This window comes from Microcebus murinus, chromosome 1 (genome assembly GCF_040939455.1).
Source record: "Microcebus murinus isolate Inina chromosome 1, M.murinus_Inina_mat1.0, whole genome shotgun sequence".
Taxonomy (NCBI): Eukaryota; Metazoa; Chordata; class Mammalia; order Primates; family Cheirogaleidae; genus Microcebus; species Microcebus murinus.
The window spans coordinates 86,814,575-86,828,700 of NC_134104.1; the positions used below are offsets into that span (position 1 = coordinate 86,814,575).

The 14,126-nt window shown below is 33.5% G+C and overlaps 1 protein-coding gene across 3 annotated transcripts in view; it reads right to left on the bottom strand.

Moving 5' to 3' along the window:
• Window positions 1-14,126, bottom strand: part of NAALADL2 (N-acetylated alpha-linked acidic dipeptidase like 2) — a 1,254,620-nt gene that overhangs the window by 681,716 nt on the left and 558,778 nt on the right. For all 3 annotated transcript variants that reach the window (XM_076003772.1, XM_076003759.1, XM_076003769.1), the window contains one exon: window positions 10,756-11,257. In XM_076003772.1, the coding sequence (XP_075859887.1) occupies window positions 10,756-11,249 (494 nt within the window). In that variant the 5' untranslated portion in view covers window positions 11,250-11,257. The remainder of the gene's footprint in view (window positions 1-10,755; window positions 11,258-14,126) is intronic.

Consider the following 14,126-nt stretch of genomic DNA (forward strand, 5'->3'; position numbering starts at 1 on the left):
GATAGAGAAGAGAAAGACTGAAAAATACAGTAAGATGAGGAAGAGCAGAAAAGTGGTTGGAAAGTAATGTTGGAGACTAGAAGAGAAAAGTTGCTGATGGTATCACCAGCAACAAACAACAGCAAAACCTTGCATTTGCACAAAAACATAACAGCAAAAAATATATTCCTGTAGGATCAGAGAAGAGACAAATCTGTAATTTAGAACAGACTTTCTAGTGCTGTGATAACCGTGAAAACACTCTGTGGGTCTCATGAACTCCACAGCCAGCTTACCTTTAGACAAGGACTACCTTGCCTCCCTCATTTAATGTGTAGTTGTCAATTCAATTGAACAGGAAATTAGTTCAACCAGACATTCCCTGGTGGAGGAAGTTATTGGTTCTTGAATAGAAGGAAGTAAACATGGGTGATAGGTGTGGAAAGGGAGGGATGAAAGGAATGAGGAAACTATGTGAGCATAGGAAAAACAATAATACTATAAAATATAAACAAACCTAATGGCTGGGTTAAAAGCAGACAGAAAAGCAACATAGCTATTTACTTTCTTATGTCATATGATGGTAAATTAAGGCAGGTGAGCAAAGATGTAGGTGAAAAAGCAAATCATATATTTTGTTTCTAGGGAGTTTGAATAGAGATTTCCTCTTTTCAGGACATCAACTTTGTATGGGAAAGATTATAAACACATAGTAGATGTTAAAAAGCACAATTCTAAGATTTTGGACTCCTTGGCATTATGAGCAGCAATGAGTCTGTGGTTCTTGTTGCAGCAAGTTGGCCTGGTAAAAGTACAGAATTTATCTTTCCAGAAAGGAGAAATTCACCCCTACAATTTAAATGAACTTAATTCTTACATAGGATAAGGATGGCAAATCCTCTCTTGTGTACCTCTGATCAATTAGTAAGGGCTACCAAGAATGTTGGGTTGAGAAGGATTCTGAGGCAAAGTCATAAAGTATCATAAAAAAGAAAGTGGCAGTATATATGAAGCAAATTTGCCATTCCGTTAGTTTAATGTCATTAAAGCCATCTAAACTAACCAAATAGGATCAATGGTAAAGTTTAATTGGTACTGCAAAATGTGCCACTCATGCTATACGTAAGATAAGTAAATTTACTATTTAGTTGACTAAAGGAAGTAAAGGAGTAAGAAGAGGAAAAAGAAAAAGAAAAAGAAGAATGAGAAAGAAGAGGGGAAGAAGAAGATTATCTTTAAAAGTACGTTCAAAAGAATAGAAAACAAACTAGATTTGTGAATTCACTTCAATCTAATATATTAAATAATTATTAAAATATGCCTATATGGGAAACAGCATTGTTGTCTAGGTTTCCATGCAAGGTCTCATTCATCCTGGCGTTGAAGATAATTTATAATATTTCCTAAACTTTTTAAAGAGTTAATCCTCAGCTAAGAAAATATTGTATCTAATTATGTTTACAAAGAGTATTTCATAATATAACTTAACTCATGCTTAATTACTTGTACCAAGCCATATAATGATGAATGATATTGTCCAAATCATGTTAACATTTAAAAATAGATACACCTCTGGAGGTTATATTTTATTGTGCATTTCACTCTATTTGTTCACAAATGATAAAGAGTGCTATGACTCAAGGACACAGAAGGAACATAAAACAGGAAGTGGTAATATGTATGCAGCAAATGTGCCATTCCTTTAGTTTAATGTCATTAAAGCTTAACTTAACAAATAAAATGAAATGAATAATAAAATATAACTTAAATAAAATGTGTCTACTAAAATCCAGAAAGATGAGGTACCATACATAAGGTTATTGACTATTTCTCTGTTATAAAATTGTAGTTTCTGAACCTAGAAAAGCCATGTGAAAGAACCAATAAAAGCTATAGGGAAAATGCTTTTACAAGTAGTTCATACATACAAAAAGAAACAGCAGTGGTCAATTAACATACGAAAAGTTTGTCAACATTATTTTTGGCCTATAAAAAACAAATAAAAATTAAGGACCTCAAAGGCTGGTGTTTCTGCAAGACAATTTGGTGACACAAAGCCAACACAAATTTAAACTCCCTGAAGCTGTGATTTTGCTTCTAGGAATGTGTCAGAAGGGAATGATTATGTCAGAAATAAGCATACAAGAATTTATGTAGAAGAATGTTTATAGAGGAAACCTAAATGTCCATTTATAAAGAACAGGTAATATAAACTGCATGACATCCATATAATGGAATACCAGTCAGTAATTTAGTGCAATGATTTAAGTATATACTTATTGGCTTAAAAAGTAATTCTAAATATATTTTAAGTGAAAAAAAAAGCTAAAGCAGATGTCAAGAGAATATAGATGGCATAGTACAATTTTGCTGATTGATAGTGAAACATAGAAAGAAATAAAATGATTTTTTAAAGGTGAGATAATTATAGATGGTTTTTACTTTGTCCTTTTAAAAAATTTCAATAGATTTAGAAGATGCAAGTGGCTTTTTTTCACATAGATGAATTGTATACTTTATTGCTTATAACTTTCTGTATATACTGCACTTACAATTAGGAAAAACAATGTTCTTTCCATTACAAAAAAGAAACTATATTAGCCATAATTAGAATACATAATTAGAATACAACACATTTTCTCTTTTTATGTCTTACCACTTCACAGCATCTACAGTTGTCAAAGCCAAACATATTCCTGTATTCAAAAATAAACTTAACCTCATTGGTTCATTCATTTTAAATTTGCTATTATTACAATATTATATTTGCTAATTTTGAAGTTTTCAACATATTTTGCTCTGTTCAACAATATGCTTATGATCTCTAGAATATATATGTGTGTGTATATATGTCATCCCTTTAAAACATATATAATAAAGGTTCAGTGACTTTATTATATAATAGAAATAAAACAGTGTACCTATCACTTTCAAGCTTCTTCTAAGTGAAAGAGCTTCCTCAACAGTCCTCAGTAAATATGTTTCATATGCAGATGCCCAGCCTTCCAACTGGGAGAAGCTGATTAGACTAGGGAGAAGTGCTTGATACAATCATAAACGTCTCTGGCCCCAGAAAGGATAATAATCACATTTCATCCTGAAGAATAGGAGTGGGGAAATAATGTATCTATCGGGGAAAGTAGCAGTTGGTATGGAAGGAAGATGAAAGAATAAAAACTAGGGTAAATGCAAAGGGAATTAAGTCACTTTGGTAGTCAACGCATCAGTGAAACTCAGAGAACTGTGGCTACTGAGGTCCCTGGAATGGTCTGAATCCATATTTTGTATCATTAAAGACTGATCAAATGAGTAATTCCTATTTTTAGATTAGTGTGTGAGCCCAACTCTCTCTTTTGGTGCTTACAATAAACTTGTATTATTTAAGCAGTCACTGCTCAAAGCCACCAAAAGTATACATTAAATAACTTTTAATGACCTATTTTGAATGTGATGCATATACCTTCTGTGCAGGTGATGAATATATATCTACCTACCTAGAAGATATATGAAAAGATAGACCAGCAACTTAGAAAAGTGAGTGCATTTTTCAAATAGTAGTGGGTTAAGCATAGGAAGAAGTGATCATGACAATCTTACTAGATCAGGGGTCCTCAAACTTTTTAAACAGGGGCCAGTTCACTGTCCCTCAGACCATTGGAAGGCCAGACTATAGTTTTAAAAAAACTATGAACAAATTCCTATGCACACTGCACATATCTTATTTTGAAATAAAAAAACAAATGGGCAAAAACACCTGCATATGGCCCGTGGGCTGTAGTTTGAGGATGCCTGCACTACATGATTGATTAATACACATACACATACACACACACACTATCACTATGCTAATTTTGACTATATTGACAAATGTCATCAAATGTAACTAAACTTCTGAATTATTTTCTTTATTTGGTCAACATGATGCCGAGTACTTAGATTAAGTAAACTTACTATATGGGTATTACTATTGGGAAACTAGGTTCTTAAACTGAAATATGTAGTCAGTATAACTCTGAATGATTCTGTATGAATCAACACATTATTCAAATATTTTCTTTATTATTATATTACATAAAATAACACATTTGTAACTTCTAATTTGAGCAAGGATGAGTCAGTGGATACAATCATAAAGGATGATTTTTTCCCCATTTACATTTATTCATTGAGGCTAGTTTTGTTTTTTTTTCCCTGTTCCTGGACAAAAACTCCAGTAATTCTTCCTGCTGGGTCAATACTCGACAGTAGGACACAAAAGCTTTATTTAGGGACCTCTTGTCTTTTTCACTAAGTAGAAGACTTCTCAGAAAAGGATAATAGTTGGATGCAAATCTATCTGCACTAAGCTGAGAGAACAGGTTTCAGATGAGAAGAAATCAGTAAAAAAAATCTGACAATATTAAACAATAGTAAGCTAGTTTGATACCCCCAAACGATCACAATAGAACCACAACAATGGACCCCAACCAAAAGGATATTGTTGAAATGTCAGAAATTAAACTCAGAATAGGGATAGCAAACAAGATGAATATAACTGAAGAGAAAGCTGAAAATTAAGACAAAGAAGCAAAAAAAGTTCTCAGAACATGAAAGAAAAAATATAAAATTTGTGCTAAAGAGATAGACAATATAAGAAAGAATATAACAGAACTTAAAGAGTCATTTAGGAAATTAAAAAATACCTAAGAAAATTTCAACAAAGGGCTAGATCTGGCAGAAGAAACAATCTTAAAGCTTGAAGTCAAGGCTTTTGAACTCATTCAGTCAATCAAAGATACAGGGGGGAAAAACAGAAAAAGAAAGAAAAAAGAATGAACAGCACTCATAAAAATATGTGAATACATAAAGCAAGCCAATATAGGTATCCCTGAAGGAGAAGAAGAAAAAGGAAAAAGCATGGAAAACCTATTCAACAGAATTATTGAGGGAATTTCTGATATCACCAGAGATTCAGATAACCAGATACAAGATGGTCATCTAACACTGGGAAAATACATAGCAAATAGGACATCTCCAAGAAACATACTCACCAACCTGGCCAAGATCAAAATGAAGGAGAAACTTCTACAAGCTATAAAATGAAAGCATCCACTAACCTACTAAGGAAAACCCATCAGGCTAATAGCAGACTTCTCAGTGGAGAAGTTATAATCCAGAAGGGATTGGGGCCCAATTCTTAACCTTCTTAAACAGAACAACTGCCAGCCAAGAATTTTTTTATCCTGCAAAACTGTTTCATAAATGATGGATAAATAAAGACTTTTCCAGACAAGCAAACACACAAAGGGGATTTGTCACTATTAAACCTATCCTACAGGAAATGTTCAAAAAAGCATTATACATGTAACAGCACCATAGAGACCCACCAGTGTAAAAACACTCAAAAGTTATAGCTCACAGTACTTATAATACAATAGCACAAAAGGGGGGAAAACCCAATAAAGTAACATCCAACATGATAAACAGAACAGTATCCCACATATCAAAACTAATACTCAATGTGAATGGTCTGAATGCCACACTTGAAAGACATAGACTGGCTGAATGAATGAAAAAAACAAAACCTAAGCATTTCCTCACTCTAATAAACACATCTAAATCACATGAACTTAACAGACTCAAGATTAACAGAAAGAAAAATATATTCCACATAAATGGAAACCAAAAGAGAACAGGTATAGCCATTCTCATATCAGATAAAATAGACTTTAAATCAATAATGGAAAAAAGACAAAGGTGGTAATTATGTAATGGTAAAGAGAGCAATTCAACATCAAGATATAACAATCCTAAATAATAATATACATTAACCTAACATAGGGGCTCCTAGTTTCATAAAGCAAATTCTTCTAGATCTAAGCAAAAGAAATAAATAGTAGAATCTTAATTGCTGGGGACTTCAATATTCCAAAGACAGAATTGGACAGATCATTGAAGCAGAAAATAAACCCTGGATTTAAATGGGACTCTAGAACAAATGGGCCTAACAGACATTTACAGAAAATTCTACCTGACAACCACTGAATATACATTTTTCTCATCAGCACATGGGGCATATTCCAAGATTGATCACATCTCAGACCACACAATGAGTGTCTGTAAATTCAAAAAATACAAATTATACCATGTATCTTCTCAGATCACAGTGGAATAAAAGTCAAAATCAATTCTAAGAGAAGCATTCAAATCTACACAAACTCATGGAAATTAAATAATCTACTACTGAATGATCATTGGGCCTATGATTAAATTAAGATGGAGATCAAAAGATTTAAACTGACTGACAAAGGGGACATTTTCAAAATATATGCAATAAAGTAAGAGCAGTCCTAAGTGTAAAGTTCATAGTCTTAAATGTCTACATCAGAAAGACAGAAAGATCACAAATTAACAATCTAATGAATAGAGAACCCAGAAATAAAACCATCTACCTACAACCAACTGACCTTAGAGCAGACAACATACACTAGGGAAAGGAAGTCCTATTCAATAAATGGTATTAGGAAAATTAAATAGTCACACGCAGAAGAATGAAAAATGACCCCTATCTCTCATAATATGCAAAAATTAATTCAAGATGGATAAAAGACTTAAATGTAAAGCATGATACCATAAAAATTCTAGAGGAAAATATAGGAAAAAAAACTCTTCTAGACATTGGCCTAGGCAAATAATTTATGAATGAGGCAAACACAACAACAGGAAAAATAAATAAATAGAACTTAAATAATAATAATAAAAAACTTCTGCACAGCAAAGGAAACAATCAACAGAGTGAATAGATAATCTACAGAATGGGAGAAAATATTTGTAAACTATACATCCAACAAAGAAATACTATCCAGAAACTATAAAGAAATCAAACTAATCAGTAAGAAAACTACAAATAACCCCATTAAAAAGTGGACAAAGACTTTTGAAAGTTTTTTGACAGAAGATAGACAAATGGCCAAGAAACATATGAAAAATGCTCATCATCACTAATTATCAGGGAAATGCAAATTAAAACTAAAATAACATGCCACCTTACTTCTATCCAAATGGCCATTATTAAAAAGTCAAAAAAAAAAATAGATGCTGGCATGGATGTAGACAGAAAGAATGCTTATACACTATTAGTGGTACTGAAAGTTAGTACAACCTCTATGGAAAGCAGTTTGAAGATTCCTCAAAGAACTAAATGTCAACCTCCCATTCACTCTAGTAATCCCACTACTGGATATTACCCACAAGAAATGAAGTCATTATACAAAAATGGTACCTGTATTTGGTTGTTTATCACAGCACAATTCACAATTGCAAAGATGTGTAATCAACCTACGTGTCCATTAATTCATGAATGGATAAAGAAAATGTGGTACATATAACGTGGAGCACTACTCAGCCATAAAAAGGAATGGAATGATATTATTTTCACCAATATACATTAGGATAGATGAAACTAGAGACCATTATCCTAAGTGAAGTATCTCAGGAATGGAAAACATTGTCCTCACTAATAAGTGGGAGCTAAACAATGGATACACATGGGCACAGAGAGCTCTAAAGAACACTGGAAATCAGGAAGTGGGAAGACTGGGAAAGGGGTGGGATAAAACTCACCTATTGTTTTCTGGTGGCAGGCACACCAAGAGCCCCAATTTAAGCATTATACACGGTGTCCATGTAACCAAAATCCTTGTACCCACTTAATTAATATTTTGAAATAAAAATAAATAAATAAAATTAGAAACTAGTATATCCTCTGAGTAATTAAAATATAGTAATATAACTTAAAATATTATAATTATAGTATATGTAATAAAATAAATATTATGTTCATGATAATACTTTTACATAATCAAAATATGAAAAATCTAAATGGTAAAATTATTTTCAAAATATTTAATGTAATGGAGAATTTAAACACAGATCTATTTCTCAATTATTAATGCATTCATTCTTTCTATTTAAAAATATTTATTCAACATCTGGTAGATGATCAGAGTCTAATGGTGAACAAACAAGTTTGGTCCATTTCCTCATGGAATCTGCAGTTTAATATATTATTAAAAATACATCTTCTATATTGTACAACTGTTATGATATTTGATAAGAACAGATATAGCCTTAAAGTATGTGCAGGAATGGAGAACCAATAGAGAAGAAAGAGAGCAAATGATGAACAAAATAGTGGGCCAATGAGATTGTTCATGAATTGATGAAAAATAATAGTAAGAGTCTTTGATATACAGAGTTAAGGCTAAACTTACTTAGTTAACACAGGAACTCATAATAAGTCATATAGTTAGCGTGACTATTGAGATTTCCAAAAGTTGTTTTTGAATGAGGAACTGTCATCTGGGGAAAGTTACTGCAAACATATTCGTACCCCAAACACTATTTTTTGAAGAAAAAAGTCTATCTCAATAAAGAAAAAGCTATGGCTATGTGATAGAGCACAATTGTGTATCTATGTCCAACCATGGAATACTATCTGAAAGTATAATTGCTGGTGGTTATGTTTTAGTAGCTAGCTTTGAAATATATTTCATTTTGTTGATTTTGGAGTTTAAGAGTGGAATATAAGCCTTACCATCATGCAACTTCCATTCTGGGAGAAATAATGAATACTTTTTAAATTATATATTTTAAATTTTAGAACCATTTGCCTATTTTTAAAAAAAAGACATAAGTCAAGTTTTAAAGATGACTACATTGCTGATAAAGAAAAAATAAAACAGGCAAGGCAAAGAAAGTCAAAGGAATATAAAGAAAGAAAATAAATACATGGTTTAGTAAATAAAATGCATACATAAAGTTCCTTATGAACTTACAGATACAAATTTGACTCTACACTTAGTAAGAATCAAAGTAAGGAAGGAAGCAGGCTATGAGATTCATTGTGTCCATAAATTAAAAATTAAACAGCAGTTACTCAGGAAAAACATAATTATCCTTAATATTAAAAATAAATTAATGGCATGGATCCTCTTCCAGAAAACACTTTTGTAAGACTATGGATGATCACAATGAAGTTATAGTAAACATAGTTTTATAGAGTTCTTCTATTTTCTTTGTTTTTTAATATCATCCTTTTGTCAGCTAGATCTATTTGTGACAGGCCCCTTGCCCTTTTCCTGGTCCAGCCTATAATACAGGGACCGAATCCATTCAGTATGAGTTTTCCAGGCTCTGTGTCAGCAGCCTCCTGCTGGGATCAACCAATGGGACAACTGTCAGGACAAATAGGGGCAGGAAGAAGTTGAAAAGCTGGGATATTTCTCTCTATCTTCAGTAGTGTTTCCAGCTAAGACTATGTCACCCTCTGCACTTGCATATGTAGAAAGTATCAGCTCCCACCATGTTACTCCCACTCTCTTTGTCCCTCCAACCCAGGTTTGGGAATAGCCTCATTTTGTTGTGAAGCTCTGGGCTGCCTCAGTATCCCCTGATCAGCTTCTCAGTTCTTCATCACAAATGGAAGCATTTCCCTATTTTCAGGGCCCTCTGCTTTAAATATGTGAGAATTTTCTGTTGTCTTCATTGAATCCTGACTGATACAATCATTCATTATAAGACAATGGCATATTTTTCACCTCAATTAAATAGGAACACTTTATATTGGGAAATATCATAGAAAGTGTTATTACCTGCATGGTATATGTCTGGGGATGCTTATACACTATTGAATATAAGACACAGAAGGGTGTAGGAAACACATTACTATCAGTCACCCAGGCATGATCTTCAGGAAAAGCATTAGAATTCACCAACACCAATACACCTGATATTTTAGTACATTGAAATAAATGATGTCTCTTCAGTGAACATGGTTCACATAGACATAGACATGCACACCTGCCAACATTTCCGGCTGTAATAAATCAGTATAACCTTAAAAAATATCCTGGAGAAGTAGCACATCTACTCTATCTACCTGTAAACAACATACATGATTCATTTATGACTGTCTTTTTTCTGCAAATATGGAAGATACATGTGGAAGGTAATATCCAGCTTTCCCCTTCCACTTCCTCACTTTGCTAAACATGTAAACTAGGAAGCCCTTTACAACTCAACATGTACTCTAATGATATAACAAACATTTACACGTTATCCACCATTCTATGACATCAGTGAAGCATTTCCCCATAAACTCAGCTTAAGGCATGAATAAGAATATTTTCTTATAATTTGGCTTAAAAATCAACACATTCTGGTCAAAGAGGTCACATGCGCCATCACCTTAAAGACAGAGATGAGCTTTTGGAACTGTCCAATATATAAAACCCAGTATGTTTAAATAGAAAGCACTCGTTGGGAAGCTCAGGGATGCAGACCAAACACAATCAGTGCACATTTCAGTAACTGAAGACAGTTACTTCAGCCCATAAAGCAGGTTTATTTTATCCTGGCATCATTAAAATTTTCAATCATATGGCTAATGCCCTAGTTTTTATTACATGTAAATCTGGCAATCTTTGCATCTCAATTTGGCCTAACTGGGCTTCCCAAGAGGAAGACAATACATTGGCAGTAGTGTTTTAGTCTTTATAATATTTATGATTCTTACTATTAATTAATAAAAATGCATCATAAATTTGTATTGCAGTACCATAAATCTAAAAATATGCGCCCCATCTTTGAAGTTTCTATTCTTGGTGTGCTGGAAAGTTATGTTTCTCAGCTTGCAAAACTGATTTAAACCATGGCAAAATCACCAGTTCAATACCCTTTATGAGACATCTTTCCCAAGAAATGCACCCAACCAACATCCATTTCTTCTACACCTACCTGAAAGACTTCTTAATGTCTTCTGCTTGGATTGTTGTGAGAATGTCTTGGTATAACCGAAGATAAACTGTTCCTGAAGATGTTGCATCTGAAGGGCAATTTTTATGTGCATAATAACCTATCACAATTCCAAAAATAAATAAAATAGTGGCTGTGCAAAGTATTTTTGAAAGGTAGCAAAAGTTGCAGCGGTTGCTCTTTGGTGCAGGTCTTGCATAATGGGTAATGTAGTCAGATTCTTCTTGAAGTCGCTGGAACCTTCCTTTTGGTGAAATTGCTGGTTGAATGGAATCAAGATTGAGGTCTGCAGTCTCTGAGTGCCCCAGGTTCTGGTTCTCAGCACTGTCTAGCTGGAATTGGTCAAAACCAGGCTCTTCCAGTTCCTTCTCCATGTCCCACTCTAAGTCAAGGGCAGTAGCTTGAAGGTCATCATTGTCTAAGAACTGTGAATGTCCTGGAGCTCTTTGATCTGCATTGACCTTCTGATAGGCCATCTTCTTACCTGTGAAAATAGAGAAATATGTTTTTTTAAATAATAAGCAATTTAAAAAAACTCACAAGGTGAAAAAAAAAAAAGAAAAGAAAAGAAAAGAAAATCATACGGGTGCCCATAAAATTTCAGTGATTATAATTGGAGGAAATACATTCTGCCTATAGAATGTCATATTTTATTTAATTATTTAATCTCGTGATTTTCTGTAGATATTACTATAGGAAAGGAAGACAAAAAATAAAAGTAGAAGGTACTTGGTGAAAAAGCTATGAGAAAACATAAAATTACACACACATACACACACAATCTCTGAAGTTCAAGAGAATAACAAAAGTCACAAATACATAATTGCGCTGGAGAATAATTAACGTATTACAATCAAGGCAAAATTAAATTCACACATATAAGAGCAAAAGCAATAAAGCAATGATTTGGTAAGTTAAAGAGAAAAAAATGAAAGACCTTGGGATGAATACATTGCCAAAGCTAGTTTTAAAAACTCAAATTAAGGATAAGAATAGGCAGAACAAATAAATGAAGTACCAGATCTACAGAAATACAACAAGCAAAATATATTATGTCACACAGTCATAAATTACATAAATTACTAAATTAAAAGTATTGGAAAATGTTAAGGCTATCAAAGTGAATCAAGATGTTCCACAGTAATCCCTGTGCTTTGAGAGGCTGAGGCAAGATGATCATTTGAGGCTAGGAGTTCAAGACCAGCCTGGGCAATAGGGTGAGACCTTGTTTTAACAACAACAACAAACTATATACATAATTAACTAGGTGTGGTAGTGTGCACCTGTAGTCCTACCTGCTCCAGAGGCTGAGATAGGAGGATCTTTTGGGCTGAAGAGTTCAAGGCTGCAGTGAGCTATGATCATGCCACGGTCTGAGTGACAGAGCAAAACTATGTCTCTTAAAAAATGAAATAAAAGTAAAAATATAAAAAAAGATGTTCCAAGGAATTAGTGACAGGAATTGGCCTGGCTCAATAAACTTTAAATAAAAGTCTGAGATGGCATCAATCCAAAGAGGAAAGCCTTTTGCCAGCCTAGGAGAGTTTGGCTTCATAACCTTGCTACAGGAGTGGCAGATGGAGGTTCTTCTCCCCTGCACAGTTTTGGATGGCAGCTTGTTGCATCCTGCAGAGTGGTATTAGGATAACTGGGCTAATTAACTGCAAGTGGTCTTAAGTCTGTATTTAGTAACACACTGGTGTACTATGGAAGCAGATTAAGAGTATTTATATTTAAATTTCCTGTGTATTAGATTTGTCACCCCAGCTGGACTCTAAGGTCCTTCACTATGTTTTATGATTTTTATGTATCCCACTGTGGTAGGTAAAGAACAGAACTCAACTGATAATTGATTAGCTAATTGCCTTAGGGATAGTGGTTGACAAGTAAATTCTGACGAAAAAGATACAAACAAGGACTTCATGAAAGGGGGTAGAATTATGCACAGATTTATGCCTATATGTAGGTCCAATCCTGGCTAGCAGAGGCCCATAAAATTAAATTATTCTGAATTTTTAAGATAGTTAAAATATAACTATTAAATTCTGCCAAATAAAAATTATAACTTTGACTAAAATTTCCATATGCTACCTAATCATATGCTCTAGGATTGATTCTTAACTGGAGTTGACTCAATAAAGATAAGTATCTAATATATGTCAGGCACTGGGACAGGCAATGAAGACAAAGATAAGTGGTTTCCTAATCCCCAAGTAGGGAACAATTCAATCAGAAAAATAAATATATAAACAAGCAAGGAAGTAAATTAAAATATGTAAAGCAGTAGGAAAATTCAGAGGTATTGATTCTAGCAGATAATGTGGGGGGAAATGATTATTCAAGAAAGTGATCTTAACCCAAATGCCCATCAATTCATGAGTGGATTAACAAAATGTGGTATATATATGCCATAGAATACTACTCAGCCACAAAGAAGGATGACTTAATACCTTTTGCAACAATATGGATGGAACTGGAGACCACTATCTTAAATGAAGTATCTAAAGAATGGGAAAACAAATACCAGATATACTCACTATTAAATTGTAACTAACCGATGAGCACACATGTGCATAGACCGGAGTAAAACTCAATGGAAATCAAGTAGCAGGTAACAGGGGAGGAGGGAATGGGCGAAAACCTACCTAATGAGTACGATGAATTATATCTGGATGATGGGCACACTTTTAACCCTGACTTGAGCATTATAAAAGTGATCCATATAACCCAAAACACTTGTATTCCCATAATACTTGAAATTTAAAAAATACATGATCTCTGAGTTACTTCTGTTAAGAAGGAAAGTGAGAAGAGGGCACCCAGGCAAAGGAAAATTTATAAACAGGAAGAAGGAATAAAAATGGCTCATTTGAAAAACCTAGATTGGTATGCTATGGCTGAGGATGGAGCACATGGACCAAAGATGCTGAGAAAAAGCTAGGAAAAGTTGACATTGGGCAAAAAAGTTAACTTCCCTGCAACCCAGGGTCTACATATGTGAAATGGACATGATAATATTAATATAAACCTCATAGACCACATAGTGTTGTCATTAGGGTTCGTTGAGACAGTGAACCTAAAACATATATTGAATAACATGTATTGGATAGGCTGCATAAGTTAGAATAGACATTCTGGTATTAGAGGAGCTAGAACTATCAGTGATTGTTGGAAGAAATGAAATGAGTTCAAAAATGCAGAAGAAATTACATAATTTTGTGAGAATTGTGGTAAAGGTGAGGAGGTTGCATAATATTCACACACACATATACTATAGTAGTTTTTTGCTTTTTTATACTTAGTCTATACATAGAGACTAAAATATAAAAATTACCATGATTTACTAAATGTTA